The following is a 25,877-nucleotide window of genomic DNA, read 5'->3' as shown; positions in this document are numbered from 1 at the left end:
CATTCTCAGACTTATGGTTCATGAGTATTTTCTCCCATTCTATAGGTTGTCTCTTCACTCTGTTGACTGTTTCCTTTTCTGTACAGAAGCTTTTTAGTTTGATGCAATCCTATTTATCTATTTTTGCTTTTGTTGCTTGTTCTTTTCGGGTTCTATTCAAAAAAATCTTTGCCAAGACTAAAGTCAAGAAGCTTTTTCCTCATGTTTTCTTCTAGTAGTTTTCAATTTCTGGTGTTACATTTAAGTCCTCAATTCATTTTGAATTGGTTTTTGTGTATGGTTTGACATAAGGGTCCAGTTTCATTCTTCCGCATAGGATATCCAGTTTTCTCAACAGCATTTATTAGAGAGATGTCCTTTCCCCATTGTGTGTTTTTGGCACCTTGGATGAGAATCATTTGAACATATACTTGTAGATGTATTTCTGGGCTCTCCATTCTGTTCCATTAGTCCATGTTTTTTCAAATGCTAGTATTACGCTGTTTGGATTACTACAGCTTTGCAGTGTATTTTGAGATCAGGTAGTGTGATGTCTCCAGCTTTGTTCTTTTTGCTCAAGATTGCTTTGGCTATTCGGGGTCTAAGGTAACTGCAAACAAGTTATAGCAAATGCTAGAATGAAGGGACCAATGTCAAAGACTATATGTCTATGCTTTATTGGCCTGTAACTTTTATGAACAGTTTTCTGGCCTATCTAACCATCCATGAGACCTTGAATAATTCAACTAATTCTCAAGTTCCTAGTATGTTGTTAGGCATGCAAAATATGAGGAAAATAAAGATGAGTATAACTCGAGTTGTGGCCTCAACTTAGTTTAGTAGAGAAGACAGATAAGTAAAATAAAATAATTTCCAAGGTTCTAAAATTCTGATTCCAAATGCAGCTGTTTTTCAACTTTTGTATGTTTCAATGCCATCCTTCTTCCCCACCATACATTATGTACTGAAAGTTCTTAAATTGTCATCATCTTGATTTAACTTGGACACATTAACTGATAAACATTTTGAGCCACCCAAGTGTCTGGCAACATTTTGAGTTGTTATTTTTGTTGTTGTTTGTGATGATGGTCCTGTGTCTGTGCACACACATGTGCGTGCCTATATAGCAGTGTTGGGGAGTTGAATATTTTACTGAACTTTAAATATTTGACATTTTATTGCACTGTGCCATCAGTTAATAAAATGAAGAAGGGAAAATTACACAGTGATAAGATGGATAGATCTCATAAACAATACAAAGTTGGATAAAGCCGGACAATCAAAACAAAAATGCAAATCAGGTAAGACTATTAGCTTCAATCAGAAGATTAGCCTATGGACTGTGTGCTCAATTATGAAGAAAAACAAATTAAGAAACAAATGTAAAATGGCTAGAAATACATTGCTAATGCCTATGCCCAAAGACAGACATACAGTAATTACTCTGGAAAAAGAATCCCATTTATAATGTGTAAGTCAATCATTTGACTTTTGCACATTTAACTTTCAGCTTGTTTTCTAGGAAAGCACTATGTTGTAAAGTAGGAAATTATAACTTTCTATTAATAAAACTAGCTTGATTCTACAACATATACTATAATGCAGTATGTGCTAATACGATCAAGAACAGTCTCTGCTTTTAGGGAGTTTGTAGTTTAGTTTGGGACACAGAATGTCGATAAATGTATTACTTAAAACTCAGAAAAGAAGACATAAAAAAGCTTGAGTCCAGGAGTTTGACACTGTAGTGTGCTATGATTGCGCCTATGAATACTAACTGTGCTGCAGCCTGGGCATATAGCAAGACCCCCATCTCTAAAACAAAAAAATTGAAATTAAAATTTATTAAAACAAATAATCAGACTGTAAAACATTTTTACAAAATTAAATATGCAGTATAATCTAAATATATCTTTTTGCTAAAATAACTGTGTATTTCTTCAATGTTTTCTTATCAATTATCTTTCTTTAAAAAAAAAATTTTGAGATGGGAGTCTCACTAAGCTGCCCAGGCTGGTCTTGAACTCCTGGCTCAAGTAATCCTCCCAAAATGCTGGGATTACAGGCATGAGCCACCACACCTAGCTTGAATTATCTTTCTTAAATTGTATTTGGCTGACTCGGCTAATGCCAACCTTTTGAGATTGTTTTGGTTATTATACATTTAGTTTTATTTAACATAAATAAAAATGCATTAGGCTCAGAATATTACTTTGAGGGCAGCTTTAAAAAGAAGCAGCCATATAGTTGCAAAATAATTATAATGAAGTATGGAAATAGGGCAGTAGGACAAAATAATTCTAAGTAGCAACTCCCCCACTTCGCCCCATCACAAATGTTTAATTTCAAAATACACTTGAGGATTTTTCTCCTCAATCGCTTTATGCTAAAATTAATTATTGGTGGATAAGGTGGTCCAAAATGTGTTTTTTGGTAGAGAAGTGAGCTTGCGAAAATGTTCCTGTGGGTATGACATTAAGCAGTAGCCACAAATAGGAAGGAAACCAAGAAGTGATTGCAAAATCACATTTTATTTTTAAGGAGGAAGTTTTGCAATATAGTGTATTTGATGAAACAATCTCCCAAGGGAGAAAAGACTAGATGGCTACTTTCGTCTATTTCATTACCAGGTTATCATTTATTAATGTATCTACTCTGGTAAAAGTAGCTTAATAGCAATTAAACAATTAAGATGTCGATGAATGGGCTTAGCTTATTCTTAGAAGGATCAGATTATTAGCAAGAAGCTGTTAGTAAATCTCTTTGTTTCACTTGGTTGTTTATAAAAGCAAGCTATCTTGAACTTCTTTTGATCTTTACTAAAATATAAGCTCAATACAGTGTGGTAATAGTCTAGAGACTGTTGTATTAAATTACTTTAAAAATTACTTCGGGCTTGGTTAACCTATTTGCCTAGGATGGATAGAAGAGTTAAGAGTCTATCAGTAGCTGAAAAGAGCACATCAGTGAAGGCTGGGGATGGTGGCTCATGCCTGTAATCCCAGCACTTTTGTGAGGTGGGGTGGATGGATCACTTGAGCTCAAGAGTTCAAGGCCAGCCTGGGCAACATGGTGAAACTTCATCTCTACAAAAATTACAAAAATAGTAGGGCTGAGCTGGGAGGATGGCTTGATCCTGGGAGGCAGAGGTTGCAGTGAGCTGAGATCATGCCACTGCACTCCAGTCTGGGCAACAGAACCAGACCCTTTCTCAGAAAAAAAAAAATGTGCATCAGTGATTTGATTATTTATTTATTTATGAGATAGAGTCTCGCTCTATTGCCCAGGCTGCAGTGCAGTGGTGCAATCTCTGCTCACTGCAACCTCTGCCGCCCAAGCGATTCTCTGGCCTCAGCCCCCCAAGTAGCTGGCATTACAGGCATGCACCACCACACCCGGCTAAGTTTTCTATTTTTTTTTTAATTTTTTTTTTAGTAGAGACAGTGTTTCACCATGTTGCAAACTCCTGACCTCAAGTGATCCGCCCTCCTCAGCCTCCCAAAGTGCTGGGATTACAGGCATGAGCCACTGCCCCCAGCCAGAATATTTATTAAATTCCTATCATATATTCAAGGTATGAGGCTAGATGCCGTCCTGTAATGTTAAACATTACCTGGATCTACAAGCACAGCAACATGGTTCAAGAATATGATTTCTAGGTCCAATCTGCTTTCTAAAAACTTGCTAAAGAATTTTTTTTTTTTTTTTTTTTTTTGAGACAGAGTCTTGCTCTGCCGCCCAGGCTGGAGTGCAGTGGTGCCATCTCGGCTCACTGCAACCTCTGCCTCCTGGGTTCAAGAGATTCTCCTACTTCAGCCTCCCGAGTAGCTGGGATTACAGGCACCCACCATCACACTCAGCTAATTTTGTATTTTTAGCAGAGACAGAGGTTTCACCATGTTGGCCAGGATGGTCTCGATCTCCTGACCTCGTGATCCACCCACCTTGGCCTCCCAAAGTGCTGAAATTACAGGTGTGAGCCACTGCGCCCAGCTAGGATCTCTGAATTCTATTAAAGGACCTAGACATTTTATTGATCTGTATAATTTAAAACCATTTAGATCAGGCGCAGTGGCTCACACCTGTTATCCCAGCACCTTGGGAGGCCAAGGAAGGAGGATCCGTTGAGGTCAGGAGTTTGAGACCAGCCTGGGCCACATAGAGAGATCCTCATCTCTACTTTTTTTAATATTAAAAAAGGGGTAAAAAAGTAAATAAAACCACTTAAAGTCAGAAGACATCTTAGCGATTATTGGTATAATTCTCTCCTTTTACTATTTAAAACTAAGCCCTAAAACAAAGTGCCCAGAATATGCAGTGGCAAAACATATTAATAGATTAGAGGAGTACAGCCTAGGGATCTTCAGCACTGCTTTCTCCTCTTCTCCAATATTTGTTCATTTATTGATTCCTTCTTATGCTCAAGGGCCAAACAATTTTAGAGCACAGCTACAGCTTTTGAGGGACTTACAGTCTGGTTTAATGGCAACATAGTAGAGAACACATCTGACTGAATTATTGCTTTTCGAGTTATCAAGATAGTTCTACTAACAGCAGATTTGTTGTGATTTTTCTCCCCTAGTTGAACAGTAGCAGGCTCCACGGTGTAGTGAGATGTCCTTGGCCTCTGGAATTGAACAGACTTAGGTCGACAGTGTGATTGCAAGGTTCCCCATGTTCCTGTCTCCATTTCCTTATTTGTAAAATGGGTCTAATAGCTAGCAAAGGTGTAGTAAGGATTAGTGATAATGACTGGCACAAGGTAGGTAATTAATATATACAGCTGTTATGATGATGATAATGAAGGCCGGGCACAGTGGCTCACGTCTGTAATCCCAGCACTTTGGGAGGCCAAGGAAGGTGGATCACGAGGTCAAGATATCCAGATCATCCTGGTCAACATGGAGAAACCCCATATCTACTAAAAATACAAAAATTAGCTGGACGTGGTGGCATGCGCCTATAGTCCCAGCTACTTGGGAGGCTGACGCAGGAGAATCGCTTGAACTCGGGAGGTGGAGGTTGCAGTGAGCCGAGATTGCACCACTGCACTCCAGCATAGGGACAGAGTGAGACTTTGTCTTAAAAAAAAAAAAAAAAAGGAATGATGATGATGAATGCACATCTCCTAGAAATGCTTGACATATGTGTGGGTATGTCATTTTAACAGGTGCTAAAATGGTAGTTCTCTCCTTTCCTGCTGTATAAAGCTGGGGTGGAGTATTTTGATTTGTATTAAATTAACAGTTTATAGGCTGGTCATGGTGGCTTACGCCTCTAATCCCAGCACTTTGGGAGGTCGAGGTGGGAGAACTGCTTCAGCCCAGGAGTTTGAGACCAGCCTGGGCAACATGAGACTGTTTCTACAAAAAAATAAAATTACCTGGGCATGGTGGTGTGCACCTGTAATTCCCGCAATCTGAGGAGCTGAGATGGGAGGATCCCTTGGGCCCAGGAGGTTGAAGCTGCAGTGAGCTGTGATCACGCTGCTACACTCCAGCCTGGGTGACAGAGTGAGATCCTGTCTCAAGATTAATTAATAGCTTATAAATTGAAATGAGCAGGTGCTAGGAAAATTTATAGAGCTTTTGTCAACTGTGCAAATATGGGGTAAGTCTACAAAGGATGGTTTTTTTTTTCTTATTGAGTTTGGTAAATTTTCAGCATCATTGTTGTGTAATGATACATCAAAATTTGAACAATTTATAGATTCATACAAAGGTCTACAATTAGGTTGACATTAAACATACTACTACTAATTTTGCATCTTATGGGTTTTTCTATGAAGCCATACAGGCTAATAAATGTAGAGTTCTAGTTATAAAAAATACAAGTATACTTAGTCAATAGTTTCTGATCATTTAGCTAAATTTAAGGCAATGTTACATTTAAAAATAGAATATTCAAGAGTTTAAAGGAGGTACTTGTATTGTAAAAGTGATTTATTCATGTTACATTAAAAAAAATTGATCCAGTACTTTTTTTTTTTTTTTGGAGTCTCACTCTGTTGCCAGGCTGTAGTGCAATGGCTTGATTTTGGTTCACTGCAACCTCTGCCTCCCAGGTTCAAGCAATTCTCCTGCCTCAGCCTCCCAAGTAGCTGGGATTACAGGTACCTGCTACCACGTCTGGCTAATTTTTGTATTTTTAGTAAAGACAGGGTTTCACCATATTGGCCAGGCTGGTCTCCAACTCCTGACCTCAGGTGACCCGCCCACCTCAGCCTCCCAAAGTGCTGGGATTACAGAGGTGAGCCACTGCGCCCAGCTGATCCAGTACTCTTATGCTTTTGAGACACGGTCTTGCTCTGTCACCCAGGCTGGAATGCAGTGGTGCAGGTCACTGCAACCTTGAACACCTGGGCTCAGCCTCCTGTGTCGCTAGGACCACAGGGATGCACTTTTTTTTTGACTTTTAGTAGACATGAAGTCTCGCCATGTTATCCAGGCTGGTCTTGAACTCCTGAGCTCAAGCGATCCTCCCACCTCAGCGTCCCAGAGTATTGGAATGATAGGAGTGAGCCATTGTGCTTGGCCCCACTTCTCCTTACACTTTTTTTTTTTCTTTGTAGGGACGAGGTCTCACTATGTTACCCAGGCTGTCTCAAACTCCTGGGCTCAAGCCATTCTGCCTCAGCCTCCCAAAGTATTGGGATTACAAGCATGCAGCACTGTGCCTGGCCACTGTATAAGAAATTAATTGATATAAAATTTATTATCAGTTACAAAGATACAAAAATGTGTTTTAGGATATTGGTAATTTTCCCTAAAGAGAAGACTAACAATGTAATTTAATATTTGATATACAGGAAAGTTTTTGAAATTTTAAGCATCTGGGTTAAATAAATGAATGGAAGAAACAAAAAGACAAATTAAGTACATCTAAATCTCTATAATAACAATTTCTTAATAGGAAAACCTCTTCATAAATACAGGATATGTCTATATCTACATATCTATACACACATACACACACATATACACTTTAATAGTTTTCTCATGTTATACTTGTAGAAGTGCAGTTTTTCTTTCCCTTGTATCATCATAGAGCAGTGGCCACATTGTTTTCATTTACTTTCAGTAACCATTACCATGGTATATATAAGTTCAAATAACCTTATATTAAATGTAGTGATAGGTGAGAAAAAAATATTTAAACGTGAAGAGTAAAAGAGAAGAAATTACATTTGCCTTGACAGGATGGAGGTTAAAACAACAAAGTTCCAGCTTACTTTATAATCTGTTTTATTAGCATTAAAATAAAAGTAAACAAATAGAATTTTGTCAGTGCACGCAAATGAGACATTCAGAAGTCAAGAAGTGTAATTTTAATACTGCAAAAATTAATGCTATGCCCCTTAACAACAGAACTCGCCAGGCTTATTTTTATGATTCATGGCTGCCTACCATAGGCCCTCTTAATTCCGATGGAGAACGAGTTTGGGGGTTCTACAAAAACTCGCAAATTTACATATGAAGACTACTTGATCAAAACTACCTTTTTGTAACTGACTGCTTTCAAGTTCTTTAATTCCACTGAAAACTTCATTATAAAACTGGTAAGGTTACTGACAAAGAAACAAGAACAAACTTCCACATACAGTTGACTACATTATATAATTTCAAATAAAATCAATTCGTAAAACAAATTTAGTGGTTTGGGAAATCTTTAAAATGACATACTTTTAACTATCACAGTTATTATCATAACTAGTTATCAGAGTTATGTTACTTTTCCCTCAAAACAGACCACAGGCTTATTTATTTTTATTTATGTATTTATTTATTTATTTTTGAGACAGAGTCTCGCTTTGTCACCCAGGCAGGAGTGCAGTGGCGCGATCTCGGCTCACTGTAAGCTCTGCCTCCCGGGTTCACGCCATTCTCCAGCCTCAGCCTCCCGAGTAGCTGGGACTACAGGCACCCGCCACCATGCCCGGCTAATGTTTTGTATTTTTTAGTAGAGACGGGGTTTCACCATGTTAGCCAGGATGGTCTCAATCTCCTGACCTCGTGATCCGCCCACCTCGGCCTCCCCAAGTGCTGGGATTACAGGCGTGAGCCACTGCGCCTGGACTATTTATTTTTAAGTAAACCATCTAGAGATCATGGATCTAGCAAACTCATGTCTAACACAGTTGGAACTTAAAACCCAGGTATATAAAGATATTTCAAAGATGTATATACACATAATTCCTAAGAAAGGCCTTAGGTAAGAACATACTTACTCTGATTTTAAAAGTCTTACAAGTATCCATAACACAGTTTAGAACCTTAACAAAAACTAAAATGTTTCCCAGGCTTCATAGTTTTTCAGAAAGTGCATATTAATTCATAGCAAAGGCACCAGACTCTCCTTCACGCATGTTATCTTTTATTTTACACAAAACTCCCATGAACTTGGTTGTATGGATTCTTAACCTGCAGTGAATTATGTAAGAAAGTGAAGAACTGGCTGAGGCAGGCACATTACCAACCAACCTGACATTAAGATTAGGTGACAGAAAAGGTATGAGACATAGGTTTGAAAAATGGCAAATTGGGGTCATTTAGTGAAGCAGTAAATACTCTTCATTAGCCCCTGGAGACATCAATATATGTGGGTCCAATATAATAGGTGAAATTAATAATGATATCCAGTAATGCTTTAAAAACATTAAAAGTATTAAGTATCTTGTTTTAAAAGTAGAGAAACATTTTTAAAGAACTATTTCTATTTAAAATGGTTAAAATATTAAGTTTCAGTGCTTAAAAAGCTTTATGTGGATAATCCATTTGTGTGGACATCTCATTTATTTTCCAATAATGTAGGATAAGATGAGGCATATCAAAGTAACTCAAAATCAATGGACTAATCAATTTATGTATAATGATATGGTTCATCAGAATAAATGTCATGAATTTAAAAATCACCACCAATTCCTTTATTTTCTATATTATATTCTTTCACAGTTTCCTTTTCTCCTGTAGTATGCATTGAGTATACTATAAAATCATGAACTTTTTCTTTTAGAACATCCAGTTCATTTTGCATCTTTAATATGCGATTATCATACTGAATTCCTTCAAGGGTTTTCTGCATCTCCATTATTTCAGACACTGCTTTCAGCATATCATCTTCCATATTAAACATCTGCATAGTCAAGTCTTCCATTTTCTTTTCTGTTCCTATCAGATCCTGAGAGACTCTGAGAACAGAGCGAACAGCACTTTCAATTGTTGGCAAATGTGTCTTGCATTCTTCAACTTTGGGTTCGTAGTCGGAAAGTTTATTAGTTAGATCTTCATCTCTGGCAAAGAGGGCATGCTGTTCCTCTTCTAACTTTTCAACTGCCTTTGTATCAGAGCCTAGCTGTTCCTCTACTCGCAGGAGATCTTCTTCTTCTTGTCTTTTTACTGTTCTAATATTTCTTAGTGTGCTATCTTCCAAATCTTTTAGCCGTTCAGTGAGCAATTTTATTTCCTGCTCAGCCGAGTTAATTTGGACAGTTACTTGAGAATGTGCATGTTTTGCTTCTGATTTGAAAATGTCTGTATTAATGTTTATTTCTTCTAGGCTTTTCTTCCAAAAATCCGTAATATTCTGAAATTTCTCATTAAGGCTTTGCATCCTTTGAGTGAGCACCTCTTCATTATTTTGAATGCCATGCATGGTATCTTGGAGGTTGGATACTTCCTGCTCAAACTGGGTCATCAAAGACATGGAAGATGTAGCTTCCTGAAGGATGTTTTCAGTAGACTCAAGCTGCATTTATAACACAAAACAATTCCCAAGGCTACTTAATAATTTTCATATTAGAGAAACACACTTTAACAATCAGGAGCGTAACACATGCCATGTTAAAATTCTGAAGATGTCTAAAATATCCAAATATATCAGAATCATGCTGACAAAGACATTTATTACGTTAATAGTTTTCACAAATATGTTAGCCCTGTGTTTTATTTATTTATTTATTTATTTGAGACAGCCTATCACCCAGGCTGGAGTGCAGTGGAACCATCTCAGCTCACTGTAACCTCCGCCTCCTAGGTTCAAGGTATTCTCTTGCTTCAGCTTCCCCGAGTAGCTGCGATTACAGGTACGCGCCACCATGCCTAGCTAATTTTTGTTATTTTTTTGTACAGATGGGGTTTCACCATGTTGGTCAGGCTGGTCTCGAACTGTTGACCTCTAGTGATCTGCCTGCCTCGGCCTCCCAAAGTACTAGATTTACAGGCGAGAGCCGCTGCGCCTGGCCAGCACTGTTAAAAAAAAAAAAAATACACCTGAACACATAATCCTAGATATTTCAGCACTTCTATGGAAGCATATTCAAGTGAAAAGTAATGTTAAAGGGCCTGAAATAGATCACAATTTCCTCTTTTTAACTCCAATGGTAAGTAACTTAGATGTTATTTGGCTTTTTAGAAACTATAACTTTGTATAAAATTTGATATCTTTCCTAAATCCTGTAATTCTGGAAGGGTTTCTGCTGAAAAAAAATTTTTGACCAACCTCTTGCAGAGAAAGTACTAGAATCAGGTCTTACAGATACAAAGGCAAAATGAATCAAAAAACAGTTTAGTGAGACAAGTCAAATTGAATGGTAAGGTGTTTTAAGTATTTGTAAATTATGCTAAGCCTCTGGCACCTCCTAATCTGTGTCTGGAATATAGAAGGCCAAGTCATAGACCTCTTTTAGTCTACACTTAGATAACAGCTTTAGAGACTACAGGAAGGCCTAGAAATGATCATTAATTTGTCATGTGCTTGCAGCATTACGCTGAAGACATAATACTGAACAAGATACAGTTCTGCCCTTAAGCAGCTTTGTTTAATTGACGAGAAAGACAAGTGTATATGCACTATGACAGGGGAAGAGCTGTGGAAGCACTCTGGTGGAGACCCAACCTAGACTTCAGTGATGAAGGAAAGTATTTTAGAAAAAGTAATATCTAATATCTGCTTCCAGTTGCTTGCTCTCTAAATTAGCCTACACACTACTACTAGAGTAAGCTCTTAAAAACTGGTATGCCTATTATAGTACACTGTTACAAAACCTTTGATGTTCCCTAATACTTCCAGGATAAAGTCTCAAATTCTCTAACCTCTCCCTGTGCTATCCTCCTCTCCTCTTTATTTAGTTACGTTGTCCTTACTTCAAGGCTCAGACCGGATCTCACCTCCTCGGTGCAGCATTTCTTCCACAGCCCTAGCCCTGACAACCTGAATTCCTGTAGTACCTATTACATATGCATTTGCCACATATTTGCCACTTAGCATATACAATTCACAAATTTTGAGGGTTCACTCTGTGCCAGCCTTGTGTGAGACAGTGGAGACAAATACAGCATAGTCCTTGATTTCACAATTTGATTGGGAGACAGTGTTTGGATCTTCCGCATCATATATTCTAGAGTCCCAACAAGATCTACCGAGTACCCTGTGTGAGGTAGTTCCATTATCAGGTTCTAGAGAAATGGAGATAAAAGATGCAGTGTTTGCTCTAAAGAGGAGTAAGGGAGCTAAACTAGCAACCAAAAAAATCACAATAGATTATAAGTAGTGCCACAAAAGAATTAGCATGGGGGGGCAATGGATGCTTTGAGGAGAGATAAAAAGTTAGGAGGGCGGTGCAGAAAGGCCTGGAAGTGACTCCGAAATTGGACTCATTAACAGACTGATGAATTAGCAGGGTGCAGATGTGAAAGTTTCTAAATTTCATAGAAGAGACCATGTCTTATACCTTTGTGTAATCCCTACATCTCAGAGTACAAATAATACGTTTGTTGATGTTTAAGAAAAATGACCCTAAGCCTTCTAGTCCACCCCAATCAAGACCTAAAGAGTATATAACAAGAATGACTAACACCACTCTGAAATGTTGTTTAAAATTTATTTTAAGGGTTGGGCATGGTGGCTTACGCCTTAATCCCAACATGTTGGGAAGCCAAGGCAGAAGGACTGCTTGAGCCTAGGAGTTCGAGATCAGCCTGGGCACAAAGCAAGACCCTGTCTCTACACACACATACAAAAATTAGTTGGGCATGGTGGTGTGCGCCTGGAGTCCCAGCTACTTGGGAGGCTGAGGTGGGAGGATTCCTTGAGCCCAAGAGTTCAGGGTTGCAGTGAGCTATGATCATGCCACTGCATTCCATCCTGGGTGACCGAGCAAGACCCTGTCTCAAACACACACACACACACACACACACTCCAGCCTGGGAAACAGGGACCCTGTCTCAAACACACACACACACACACACACACACACACTCAAAACAAAACAAAAAAACCAAAGAAATAAAAACTTCTTTTAAATGTACACATATAGCCATAATACAAGTTCCATTTAAAATCAATCATGAGAAATACTAACGATTAACATGTTTAGGTTTAGTTGTTTTATTAGCAGTATTTTGAAGAGGCAAGCTTATCCTTACCTAAGGTAATGTCCTGTTGAGGAGGTTCATCAGAGCCTCACTGTAATCTGAAGGCAGTACACCCCAAGTAAGTTCAAGATGTTATAGATTTAATCTGCAAATATGTAGTGACTAGTATGCCACAGTAGCTAGCATTTATGGGCGCCAACATATTCTAATCGTTTTTCATTTTTATTTATTAAAATATTTTTTTTTGTAGAGATGGGGTCTCACCATGTTGCCTGACCTGGTCTCAAACTGCCGGGCTCAAGTGATGCTCCCACCTTAGCTTCCCAAAGTGCTGACATTACAGGCATGAGCCACCACACCGGACCTCATTTTTTCTTAAAGAAAGAGCTAGTAGGGCTGGGTGTGGTGGCTCACGCTGTAATCCCAGCACTTTGGGAGGCTAAGGTGGGAGGATCACCTGAGGTTGGGAGATCGAGACCATCCTGGCTAACATGGTGAAACCCCATCTCTATCAAAAATACAAAAAATTAGCCAGGTATGGTGGCGCATGCCTGTAATCCCAGCTACTTGGGAGGCTGAGGCAGGAGAATTGCTTGAACCCAGGAGGCGGAGGTTGCAGTGAGCCAGATCTCGCCACTGCACTCCAGCCTGGACAATAAGAACAAAACTCTGTCTCAAAAAAAAAAAAAAAAAAAAGAAAAAGAAAAAGAAAAAGAGCTAGTACTTTATTAGTGCTTGATTGTTTTCAAAGAATTTGTACATAAAGTAAGTCCTCAACGTCATTGGTAGGTTCTTGGAAACTGACTTTAAGTGGAACTATTCAGAGCAGCTCCTCCAGCAACGTTGTTTTAATGTCCTTTCATTACAACGTAGATGAGAAAAAAATTGGTTTCATTATACACTTCACTTAAAATCGTAGTTTCCAGGAACCTATTGACAATGTTGAGGACTTACTGTATCTGATCTTTATAAAAACCTTATTATTTCTCACTTAATTACTGTATATCTCACCTGATCTTTATAAAAATCTTATTATTTCTCACTTAATAAATGATGAAATAGAGACCAAGATAAGTTATAGTGATTTGTCCAAGGGCACACATTTGTGATGAGTGTCCACGTCTAGCTGCTTTCCCCTCCTGTGTTATGCTGTCCTTTAGGGCCACCTTTGTGAAAAGGGACCTCTTATTAAATTACTCCCAGGGCAGAATGGGAGAAAAAGCTATGAAAAGACTGAATATTTCTTTTTTTTTTTTTTTTTGAGACAGAGTTTCACTCTTGTTGCCCAGGCTGGAGTGCAATGGCGCGATCTCGGCTCACCACAACCTCCACCTTGCGGGTTCAAGCGATTCTCCTACCTCAGCCTCCCGGGTAGCTGGGATTACAGGCATGCGCCACCACATCCAGCTAATTTTTTGTATTTTTAGTAGAGATGGGGTTTTTCCACGTTGGTCAGGCTGGTCTTGAACTCCTGACCTCAGGTGATCCACCTGCCTTGGCCTCGCAAAGTGCTGGGATTACAGGCGTGAGCCACCACGCCAGGCCAAGACTGAATATTTTTTGGATTTTTTAGATTCTATAATATTTTAAAAACCTGCTTCAAAAGCTTTTTTTTTTTTTGAGATGGAGTCTCGCTTTGTTGCCCAGGCTGGAGTGTAGTGGAGCAATCTCAGTTTACTGTAACCTCTGCCTCCCTAGTGTAAGCGATTCTCCTGCCTCAGTCTCCTGAGTAGCTGGGACTACAGGCATGTGCTACCATGCCTGGCTAATTTTTGTGTTTTTAGTAGAGATGGGGTTTCACCATGTTGGTCAGGTTGGTCTTGAACTCCTGACCTCAGGTGATCCACCCGCCTCGGCCCCCGCAAAGTGCTGGGATTACAGGTGTGAGCCACTGTGCCCAGTCTGGCCAACATGGTGAAACCCCATCTCTACTAAAAATATAAAAGTTAGCTGGGCATGGTGGTATGCACCTGTAGTACCAGCTACTCGGGAGGCTGAGGCAGGAGAATCACTTACATTGGGGAGGCAGAGGTTACAGTAAGCTGAGATTGCGCCACTGCACTGCAGCCTGGGCGGAGGTTGCAGTGAGACAAAATTGAGCCATTGTATTCCAGCCTGGGTGAGAAAAGTGAAACACAGTACCAACCCCCCCCTCCAAAAAAAGAGAAATCTCTGGTCAAAATAAGTTTTCAATAGCCTTTATTTATATTTATTTATTTATTTATTGAGACAGAGTCTCACTCTGTTGTCCAGGCTGGAGTGCAATGGCACTGCAACCTCCACCTCCCAGGTTAAAGCGATTCTCCTGCCTTAGCCTCCCAAGTAGCTGGGATTACAGGCGCCTGCCACCATGCCCAGCTAATTTTTGTATTTTTAGTAGAGGTGGGGTTTCACCATGTTGGCCAGGCTGATCTCAAACTCCTGACCTCGTGATCTGCCCACCTTGGCCTCCCAGTGTGCTGAGATTACAGGTGTGAGTCACCATGCCTGGCCTTCAATAGCTTTTAATTAAATATGTGAAGTTTTGGCAAGGCAAAGTGGCTCACATTTGTAATATCAATTCTTTGGGAGGCAGAGGCAGAAGGGTAATTTAAGCCCAGGAGTTTGATACCAGCCTGGGCATGTAGCAAGACCCCGTCTCTCCAAAAAATTAAAGAAAAAAAAATTAGCTGGGTACAGTAGCATGCCTGTTAGTCCCAGTTACTTGGGAGGCTGAGTTGGGAGGAGTGCTTGAGCCTGGGAGGTTGAAGCTGCAGTGAGCTGTTATTCCAACACTGTACTCCAGCCTGGATGACAGAGTGAGAGCTGGGATGACAGGGGGAGACCCTATCTCAAAAAAATAAAAAAAAATATATATATGAAGTTTCTTGCCCCTGGGATTTCTTCTAACGGTATGTTAGAGTTCCCCCAACAACTACAACCAGATTCCAATTTTATTTTATTTTATTTTTTTTTTGAGACAGAGTCTTACTCTGTTGGCCAGGCTGGAGTGCAGTGGTGTGATCTCAGCTCACTGAAACCTCTGACTCCCCGGTTCAAGCAATTCTCATGCATCAGCCTCCCAAGTAGCTGGGATTACAGGCATGAACCACTATGCCCAGCTAATAGTTTTGTATTTTTAGTAGAGACAGGGTTTCACCATGTTGGCCAGTCTGGTCTCAAACTCCTGACCTCAAGGTGATGCGCCTGCCTTGGCTTCCCAAAGTGCTGGGATTACAGGCACGAGCCACAACGTCTGGCTCAGATTCCAATTTGAGCCCTATGTGAAAATGCCAACTCCTTTGCAGCTCCTTCCCCAAATCCCTTAGTCTCAGCATCCATGGAATCCCCTGGCATGTGTGAAGGATATTTAATTTTCCTCCATGGCTTTTCTCTTCTGGGGGATTATATGCTTATCCTGTGCATGGGGCTGCAGAGACTTAGATGTTCCATTTCATCTCTATTTTTATAACATCCTTACCCACCCTGGTGCCAAGCATAGGTCCTTGCTTACCTTGTGACATGAGCAAAGGTTTAGTGAATGAATAAATGAACAAGCCATATTTCCCAATGATAGCTTGGTCCCTGGTACCCAGAAAAGTCCCACATGATGCCTTATTGATCACAGCTAACTTTTTCTTGAGAGGTGTGGGAGTTACAAAAATGTTTATTTGCCTCACATTTCTAAGAATCAAGTAATAATGCATCTAGTAGAAATCAGCAACTTGAAGAAACACAATATAGACATGGTATTATTTTAATTTTCACTGGAATTCTTATTTGGTTACAGGACAAATACTTACTTTTAGGCTAGCCATTCTTTTTTTTAACTTTTTTTTTTTTTTTTTTTTTGGCGACGGATCCTCGCTCTGTAGCCCAGGCTACAGTGCAGTGGCGCAATCTCGGCTCACTGCAACCTCCACCTCATGGGTTCAAGAGATTCTCCTGTCTCAGCCTCCCGAGTAGCTGGGATTACAGACATGTGCACTATACCCGGCTAACTTTTGTATTTTTAGTAGAGATGGGTTTTCACCATGTTGGCCAGGCTGGTCTCTTAACTCCTGACCTCAAGCAATTTGCCTGCCTCAGCCTCCCACAGTGCTGGGATTATAGACATGAGCCACTGCTCCCAGCTTAGGCTAGCCATTCTTAAATGCATATACATATATCCTTAAAAAGCAGAAAGTAAGGAAAAAAAATATAGATCTTTTCCCAATAAGTGTTATTCATATTCTAATTTTATGTCCAAAGATCAACCATATTTTCAGATGAGATTGAGCGCGTTCAGGGTGGTATGGCTGTAGACATGATCAACCATATTTTCAATGCTCTAGATACGTGACACTTAAGTAGAAAATTAGCATCATGCTAACATGAACAAATTGGTCTTTTTCAATACTAGAAATTGTCATATTAAAAAATCCTTGTCCTTCAAAATGCAATCTGAGTCAAAATAGCTCCGAGGGAGAATGTCAAGAGGTAGGAAGATCAGTGAGAGTTAAAATAGTAATGGTCTAAAAGGCAGGAAGAAAGAAGTTCCGAGCTGGGATAGAGAAATGATAGTGGGGTAGTAAAATGGGAAACACTGTCCCAGATAAGCCAATTAATGATTACCTTTTCTGAAATTAAACTGATTTTACTTTGAAGTTGTTGAAATTCATTGGTTTCTAGTTTCAGTAACTGGTATTGGTTTTCCACCTTTGCAAATTTTTCCGACTGCTGAAATACAAACCTGGAAAAGAAAAGAAAAATCACTATTCTCCAATTCATATCCATTTAAATCCAAATTTCAAAGGAGAATTATACCCAATTCTGTTAAGAACAACATAAATTCTGGTATGGGTAGCTGTAGTTTTTTTTTTTTTTTCTTTCCACACTGGGTGTTAGTCTGTCACCCAGGCTGGAATGCAGTATCACAATCATAGCTCACTGTAGCCTTGAACTCCTGGGCTCAAGTGATCATCCTACTTCAACCTCCCAAGTAGCTAGGACTGTAAGCTGGTTAATTTATTTTTTCTTTGTAGAGACACCATCTCGGTATGTTGCCCAAGGTAGTCTTTAGCATTTTTTTTTTTAATGGAGTTTCGCTCTTGTTGCCCAGGCTGGAGTGTAATGGCGCGATCTTGGCTCACTGCAACTTTCACCTCCTGGGTTCAGGAGATTCTCCTCCTCAGCCTCCCAAGTAGCTGGGATTAAAGGCGCCTGCCAACATGTCCCGCTAATTTTTTAAATATTTTTAGTAGAGACGGGGTTTCGCCATGTTGGCCAGGCTGGTTTTGAACTCCTGACCTAAAGTGATCCGCCTGCCTTGGCCTCCCAAAGTGCTAGGATTACAGGCATGAGCCACCATGCCTAGCCCCAAGGTGGTCTTGAATTCCTGGCCTCAAGTGATCCTCCCACCCCAGCCTCCCAAAGCGCTGGGATTACAAGTGTGGGCCAACATGCCCGGCCTAGATGGAGCTTTTATCAGTTTATTTTGACAGATTTTCATGAGGTAGGTACTGGTTTAACTCATACAAAGATGAGTAAAGCACTGCCCTTGTTCACAGTTCACAGCCCAACAAATAAGACGGTGTGATATCTGTAACAGATGCATGCACAAGAAATATTTTAGAGGAAGACACAGTGAAAAATTTAGAACAAGATCTTTGATCTCTACTGTTTTTCACAAGGCCATACTTGGGTAATATCTAGAAAACAGGTGTTTTTATGCTGAAATGTAGGAGAAACAAGAGTTATCTATAAAAAAGTATTTTAAAACTGAAATGTAGAAGAGTAGATTGATGAAAAGCAGTGGAGTAGAAGAGAGAAGTGACAGTAATTAAGAAGTTGCAAAATAGCAGGAGGTGTGAAAAGAGGTATGAAAACAGAAAAAAAGCCATTGTCAAAGTGACAACAGATCACAATCAGTGCAAAGTGTATAAACTGTACAATTGGTTATACTCAATGATATGTGATTCGTATAGGTGTACTTGAGATGTCACTCTAAAATTGGAGTTTATTTTTCATCACAAGTGGAAGCCCAAAAAGCTACCTCAATCTTCAAAACAACAAATCAACATCTGTTTATACAGGATTTGAAATGAGCAAGCACAAAAGAATTGTCTTGTATCTAATACCATTTTGTCTACTTTAACTCAATTCTTCAGGCTCAGAAAAAAAAAAAACAGTTGAAATTCTTTGCACATTGAGTCATCAAAATGCAATGGAGCAGAACCATGAGAAGAACAGTAATTGTGTTGTTCTTAACAGAATTGAGTATAATTCTCCTTTGAAATTTGGATTTAAATGGATATGAATTGGAGAACAGTGCCTAAATCACAGTCCTGAGACAAGTTGTTCAAAAGCTTTGCTACATACTGCAATCACCTGGCAGCTTTAACAAATCTGATGCATGGGTCTCAGGAAGATTCTGATTTAATTGGCTTGGGATGTGGCTTAGATGTTGGAAACTCAACAGCTTCTCGGGTAGTCTAAGTGCATAGTCAAACTTAGAACTATACTGACCGACTGTGTTTTGTGAAATTTATTTCCATCGAAAGGCAATCATTTAAAGATCCCAAGGCTTAATGGAGAAGTGAAAGACTTTTCCGAGTAAGTGCAGTTATATGAACTTTGTGCATCCTTGCAAAAGTGGTAATGCTTTGAGTTCATAAATGGCATCATTAGGCTAACTGTAGCTACAAAATTGTCCAAAGCTAAATTAGACAAATGTTTACAATACTGGAGGAAATACATTTCTTTTGATGATGCTGGCTAATTTCTATTCTACAGGATCCCAGGTTACATTATTAGCACAGATGGACTTTTCTCCTGTGTTTAAATTAATAGCAACCTTTAAAGCTTCTGGTTATTAGAAAACACTATTATCCTAATTCTCAAAGATGGCTGAACATAATTCTTTTGTCATTGGCTGTTTCATTTCTGGCTTTTAAGAGTCCCCCCCAGAGTATAGGATATCTGAGACCAGCAGATAGAGACCCTATTAAGAAAGAGACCACCCTAAAGAAATAAGAGTGGCCCTCCTCACGCCTTCCTGTCCCTCCCTGCCAGAAAAAAAAGAAAACAAAAAGAAGTAAAAAAAGAAATACAGTTAATTTCAGGGACTGGTTTTATTATCCAATACTCCACCATAGATCTATACTACATATTAGCGAGCTTATTCAGAATGAAATCATTATTATAAAAGAGACTTTTGTATGAAGGTTGATTCACTACAAAAATATATTAAAGGACTTTCTCAGAACTTCTTTTCAAATTCAAGCTTTAAACAAAATCTGTGTCATGTTAGTGGAAATATCGTCTCTGATAATTAGTTTTTTTGATGATTAGCCTCTTACTAAAATAAAAAAAATTCATCCTTGATACATGTGAACAGTGCATATAAGAAAAAAGTACAAAGCTGACTCAGCACCAGTGAAGAAAAAAACGAAGTGATGTGTGCTGTGCTATGTTAAAATGTATTTTATTTTTCACTTATATGTGCCAGACACTATTCTAAGTACTTGATAATAAATATTAATTCATTTAACATTAAAGAAGATGATTGATTTTTTTTTCTTTCTTTTTTTTTTTTGAGACAGGGTCTCGCTCCGCTGCCTAGGCTGGAGTGCAGTGGCATGATCTTGGCTCACTGCAACCTGCACTTCCAGGTTCAAGTGATTACAGGTGTGAGCCACCGCACCCGGCCTAGATGACTGATTTTCTAGAAGTCAAGAAAATATGCTGAGAAAGCTGCTTCAGTTCTGAAAAACTAAGCTTTCAAACTGGCATCCATGTTAGGGCGTAAGGTGCTTCATTTCTTTTTATGAGTCAGGGGCATATTCTAATAAGAGCAGTTCCCAGTCTTCCCATTTAGATGAGTGTAAAAAACAGGCAATTAGGGTCTGCTAAAGGGTATACCTTCTAGTAGAAGGAAGAAAATAATTATAATTCTGGACCCAGGGATTTCTATTTCTAGGATGTGGGCCTTTTGTTGGGTATTAATATCAAAGGGAGGCAACGAATCATACTGATTAGGTGGGTGACTGGACTGCCTTAGCTCTGGCATTTACTAAGATGTATAATCACTTTGGGCAAGTTAAATAACTTTGATGTCTCCTCATCTGTGAAGTGGGGATAATACCTTATTTTAATTTTATTTTTTAAAGACAAGATCTTGCTCTCTTTCCCAGGCTGGAGTGCAGTGGTGTGATCATGGCTCACTGCAGCCTCGCAGGCCCAATCCAACCTACCCCCTCAGCCTCCTGAGTAGCTGGGAACACAGGCATGTGCCACAATGCCTGGCTAATTTTTAAATTTTTTATAGAGATGGGGGTCTTCCCATGTTGCCCAGTCTTGTCTTGAACTCCTGGGCTCAAGTGATCCTCCTGTCTTGGCCTCTCAAACTGTTGGGATTATAGGTGTGAGCCATAGCACCCAGCCAATACTTTATAGGGTTGTAGTTTGTTTTTCGACAGGGTCTCATTCTGTTACCCAGGCTGGAGTACTGTAGCCTCATCATAGCTTACTGCAGCCTTGAACTCCTGGGTTCAAGTGATTCTCCCACCTCAGTCTCTCAAGCAGCAAGTAGCTAGGACCACAGGTACACTACCACCACTGGCTAAAACAAACAAACAAAAGATCTGGCTATTTTTTTTGTTTGTTTTTTGAGGTAGCTGAAGACGAAGAGGTCTACAGTGACGCAACCATAGTTCACTGCAGGTCAAACTCCCTGGGCTCAAGCGATCCTCTTGCCTCGGCCTCCTAAAGTGCTGGGATTATAAGTGTGAGCCACCACACCCGGCCGAGTTTTTGTAGACATTAAATAGTTATTGCTATTTATAAAAGCTCCTGGAACAATAAAGCATAGCACATCAGCTATTTCCTTTAAGAACTGTGGCCCCTTTCTTTTCTTTTTTTGGAGATGGAGTCTTACTCTGTTGCCCAGGCTGAGGTGCAGTGGTGTGATCTCGGCTCATTGCAACTTCCGCCTCCCGGGTTCAAGTGATTCTTCTGCCTCAGCCTCCCAGCCAGCTGGGATTACAGGTGCCCACCAAGACTAGCTACCTTTCTTCTGGACTACTTTGTGCAGCTACTCTTCCATCCTTCCTACATGCCTATGATTGTATAACGGAAGCAGGGTTCCCGACCACTTGTACTTGATAGAAGCCCCAGGCCTGTCCCCCTTTGAACACTATAAACTGGGTTGTGTTTATGGCAAATGAAGGATGGAATAAATGGATTAGACCACTTATAAATCACTAAAGAAAAATAACTCTTGTTTTTGGGCCTCTTCTATCATATCATATCATATCATATATTATATGGCCTTTTGTGGAAGAGTTAGCTATAGGAGAAAGGGACCCAGGCTACTTTTAGTGTAGGCCTTACAAAAAGAATCTTCCTGACTCCTTCATAAGCCATTGCAGTCTATAGAGATCTCATACAGATCTATCTAGGGTCCTGTGATAATGAATGGTTTACACTTCCCTACAGTGCATGGTGGTAATTAACGGTGTATGTTGCCTCTATATAGCTCCTTTAGGAATGTGAAACGGTGGCAGACAGCTGATTGAGGGCTTATAAATTCAGGGTTTCCTCTGGCTCTATTTCAGCTTAATAATGAAAAAGAGGCAAATAACCAAAGGAAGCTGTTGTTATGGACCTTCTGCAAGGAAAGAAGTTCCAGGGCCACTATTAGGGTCAGTACCCATTTAGCCCTATGTTTTGTATCATCTATAGCCTCAGTTTTAGCACAATACCTAGTTTTCAAGAAAATCTTGACCATATTCCATTTTTAAGAAGCAGGACATCTAAAGTATACCCTGGTCTTTTAGATAAAACTCTACTAACACAAAGAAAAAAGTTGGAGTTAGCCAAGGTTTTCCAGTATGATTTATAGACAAAATTATATTGGATAGTAAAAAAAAAAAAAAATTATACAACTTGTTTTAAGCGCTTTTGACTTTTTGTACATAACAGCTACTATAAAAAACTTTTATAAAAACAATTTAGGCCAGGCATGGTGGCTCACGCCTGTAATCCCAGCACTTTGGGAGGCTGAGGCAGTCGGATCACGCGAGGTTGGGAGTTTGAGACCAGCTTGACCAATGGACAAACCCTGTCACTACTAAAAATACAAAATTAGCTGGGTGTGGTGGCGCACACCTGTAATCCCAGCTACTCGGGAGGCTGAGGCAGGAGAATCGCTTGCGGAGGTTGTGGTGAGCCGAGATTGCACCACTGTACTCCAGCCTGGGCAACAAGAGCGAAACTCCATCTCTTAAAACAAAACAAAAAAAACAACCAAAAAAGCAATTAAAAAACCTATTGAAATTTCCTTAAGAAACAAAATTTTCACAATGGAATTTCCAGCTGATTAAATTTCTATGTAATTAAATAAGCATGCGTGACAGATTGTGTCTTGTTTAGTAATTTAAGAACTTTTTAACTTTCTGAAAGTAGAATCACCTCAATTCTCTTATCTGAAAATTTTCCATCAGAATTTAGAAGAGAGGTATGCAAACTGACACTCAAGCCATACAGGTTTGGGCAACTTATCTCCAGTGTTTATTGTCAAGATGACATAGGATATATCAGGCCTTTTTTTTTTGTTTTCTTTGCAGGGTCTCACTTAGTCACCCAGGCTGAGTGCAGTAGTGCAATCAAAGCTCACTAAAACCTCAAATTCCAGGGCTCAAGCGATCCTCCCACCTCAGCCCCGCAAGTAGCTGGGACTACAGGCATGCGCCACCATGCCTGGCTAATTTTTTTGTATTTTTTTGTGGAGACAGGGTTTCACCATGTTGCCCAGGCTGGTCTTGAACTCCTAAGCTCAAGAGATCCGCCCACCTCGGCCTCCAAAAGTGCTGGGATTACAGGTGGGAGCCACCACGCCTGGCCTATCAGGCCTTTTTTTTAGCAGAGAGAAGATATTAAAGCACACACTTTTAAGTTTCTTATGTTTTATTTCTCTTTTCTTTCCAAATAGGAAATGGTCTGAAGACAATGATATAGTATAATTCCTTGAAATCCTCCTTGGGCAGTGGAAGGGTTCAGATTTTTTCCCTCCAACTTAATAAGATGAAGACTGAGAGTAAGCAGTATTTAAGAATACACAGACAGGCACACATATGCACTTGTATTTTAACCACCAGGGCCGTGTCAGTACAGAAAGCATTTAATAAAGATTTGATGGACCTACTTTTAGATGCTGAATTATGTGTTTTATAGTGGTAAAGATCTCAATAGCTTTGTCAAAATTCTAGTGAGCTTTTAAGTATTTTAAGATGCCAAATACTTGCTTTTTATTTGGAAAATGTTTACAAATGTCTTATGGGGATACATTTTTATTTCGAAATTTACTATGAATAAATGTTTTGCCATAAACAGCGACCAAAGTACATATGCTTCAATTTTTGCAGCGAAAGATTTAATAAGAGCAACTAAGAGGCAACTATTTAAATAATAATTATAGAATCTGCCCATAAAAATACATATAATACATATATTTTAGAGAGACAGGGTCTTGCTCTGTCTCTCAGGCTGGAGCACAATGGTATAATCATGGGTTACTGCAGCCTCGACTTCCCAGACTCAAGCTATCTTCTCACCTCAGCCTCCCAAGTAGTTGGGACTACAGGCGCATACCACCACACTTGGCTAATGTTTAGCCACGGTTTCACTATGTTTCCCAGGCTGGTTTCAAACTCCTGGCCTCAAGCAATTCTCTTGCCTCAGTCTCCCAAAGTGTTGGGATTATAGGCATGAACCACTGTGCCCGGCCCCCAAAATTATTTTTGATATAGCATTGTTTTATCATTTTGCAAACATAGTTCAAAATTAAATCTTCCTAATGAATGTATTACATTCATTACAATGTAATACACTAACTGCAAATTCCTGATGTGAGGATAATTTTATTCCCATAAAGTTTAGTTTTCTACTAAAGCTTATCCCAGAATAGAAACTAACTTTCCCAAAACAAAAAATGTTATTTCTTTAGGCAAAGTCTCGCTCTGTTACCCAGGCTGGAGTGCAGTGGCGGATCTTGGCTCACTGTAACCTCCACCTCCCAGGTTCAAGCGATTCTCCTGCCTCAACCTTCGAGTAGCTGGGATTACAGGTGTGCACCACCAGGCCCAGCTAATTTTTGTATTTTTGGTAGTGATAGGGTTTCACCATGTTGGCCAGGCTGGTCTTGAACTCCCGACCTTGTGATCCGCCCACCTCAGCCTCCCAAAGTGCTGGGATTACAGGTGTGAGCCACCGCACCCAGCTGTAACAAATCTTTTAACGCTGAAAAATACACTATTTGGGATGAGTCACCAGTAAAGTACAATTCCACATGTAATAGCATCAAAAATGTTTAGATGTTCAGGGTCTCTTCTAAAATTCTATCACTCTGGAAGATTAACAACAGTCTTACTAACTAACTTTACAAACGAATGAAAAACGGAGAAAAATTCGATTAAGGTACCAATCTTACTAAAATGAAATGGGTATCACCTCACCCCCAGAAAAAAAAAGAAGACTGGGAAAATAAAACTTACAAGTTGGTTTTAAGGTTACTTCTAATACTCATTTTTCCTAATGACACCATTATATTGCCATTTACCTGGTTTTAAAACTGCAACTGTTTAAAGTGAACACAAGTGCTATGTTTTGTAGCTTTACCATATTAACGTTCAATCTGTAACTTAATAAAATTATAAAAATAATTAAATTCATAACGCACGCACGGTGATCAAAATATGAGCACTCCTCCAAGCTCTGCTACTATAAAGTTTGCTCCTTTGGGATCATAATGATCTTTTTCTTTTTTTTTTCTTTCCTTTTTTTTTTTTTTTTTTTGAGACGGAGTCTCACTCGGTCGCCCAGGCTGGAGTGCAGTGGTGTGATCTTGGCTCACTGCAACCTCCGCCTCCCGGGTTCAAACGATTCTCCTGCCTCGGCCTCCAGAGGAACTGGGACTACAGGCGCCCACCACCACGCCTGGCTGATTATTCGTATTTTTGGTAGAGATGGGGTTTCACCATGTTGGTCAGGCTAGTCTCGAACTCCTGACTTCAAGTGATCCACCTGCCTCGGTCTCCCAACATAATGATCTATTTCAAGGTTGCAAATATTTCCATTAGGCATTTACGGGGCGACTAGGGTGGGGCAGATGTGTCCCAGACTGGGGCACAGTGGACAGGAAGTAACGGTTTATAACAACGTGAACGCTTCTAACGTGAAGCGGGCGCTTCAGAAAGCGTGGCCGAATCTGCAGCTCTTAACAAGCGGCTCGTTCCCAAACTTTAGCCTCAAGTCCCTCTGAGCGATAGAGGCATGCTACCAGTACGGGGGAAAATGAGATATAAGATACGCGCGAAAGGGAAAAACAAGGCTGGGCTGTTTCCTTCCTTTGGGGTCAAGACAGAGGCACAGAAGGCCCAGCTCTGGGGGGTTGGATCACGTCCGGCGGGATGCTGAGCCGGGTGGGAGAACAAACAGCAGGGCGCCCCCACGAGGCCGGCCCGGGCAGCCTCGCGTCCACTTACCAGGCCAGGCCCAGGCATGTCCCCA

The 25,877-nt window shown here is 40.0% G+C and overlaps 1 protein-coding gene across 1 annotated transcript; it reads right to left on the bottom strand.

Moving 5' to 3' along the window:
- Positions 1-7,206: 7,206 nt before the first annotated feature.
- IKBIP (IKBKB interacting protein) lies at positions 7,207-25,875 on the bottom strand (the record flags this gene model as incomplete). The annotated part of the gene is made up of 3 exons (XM_011992249.1): positions 7,207-9,723; positions 16,944-17,061; positions 25,853-25,875. Coding segments are annotated over 3 exons (984 nt in total), but the record flags the coding sequence as incomplete, so codon positions are not given.
- Positions 25,876-25,877: the final 2 nt, after the last annotated feature.

This window comes from Mandrillus leucophaeus, unplaced genomic scaffold (assembly GCF_000951045.1).
Source record: "Mandrillus leucophaeus isolate KB7577 unplaced genomic scaffold, Mleu.le_1.0 Scaffold408, whole genome shotgun sequence".
Classification (NCBI taxonomy): Eukaryota; Metazoa; Chordata; class Mammalia; order Primates; family Cercopithecidae; genus Mandrillus; species Mandrillus leucophaeus.
Note: the sequence above shows the minus strand (reverse complement) of the source record. Positions and strands in the feature narration are given on the sequence as shown.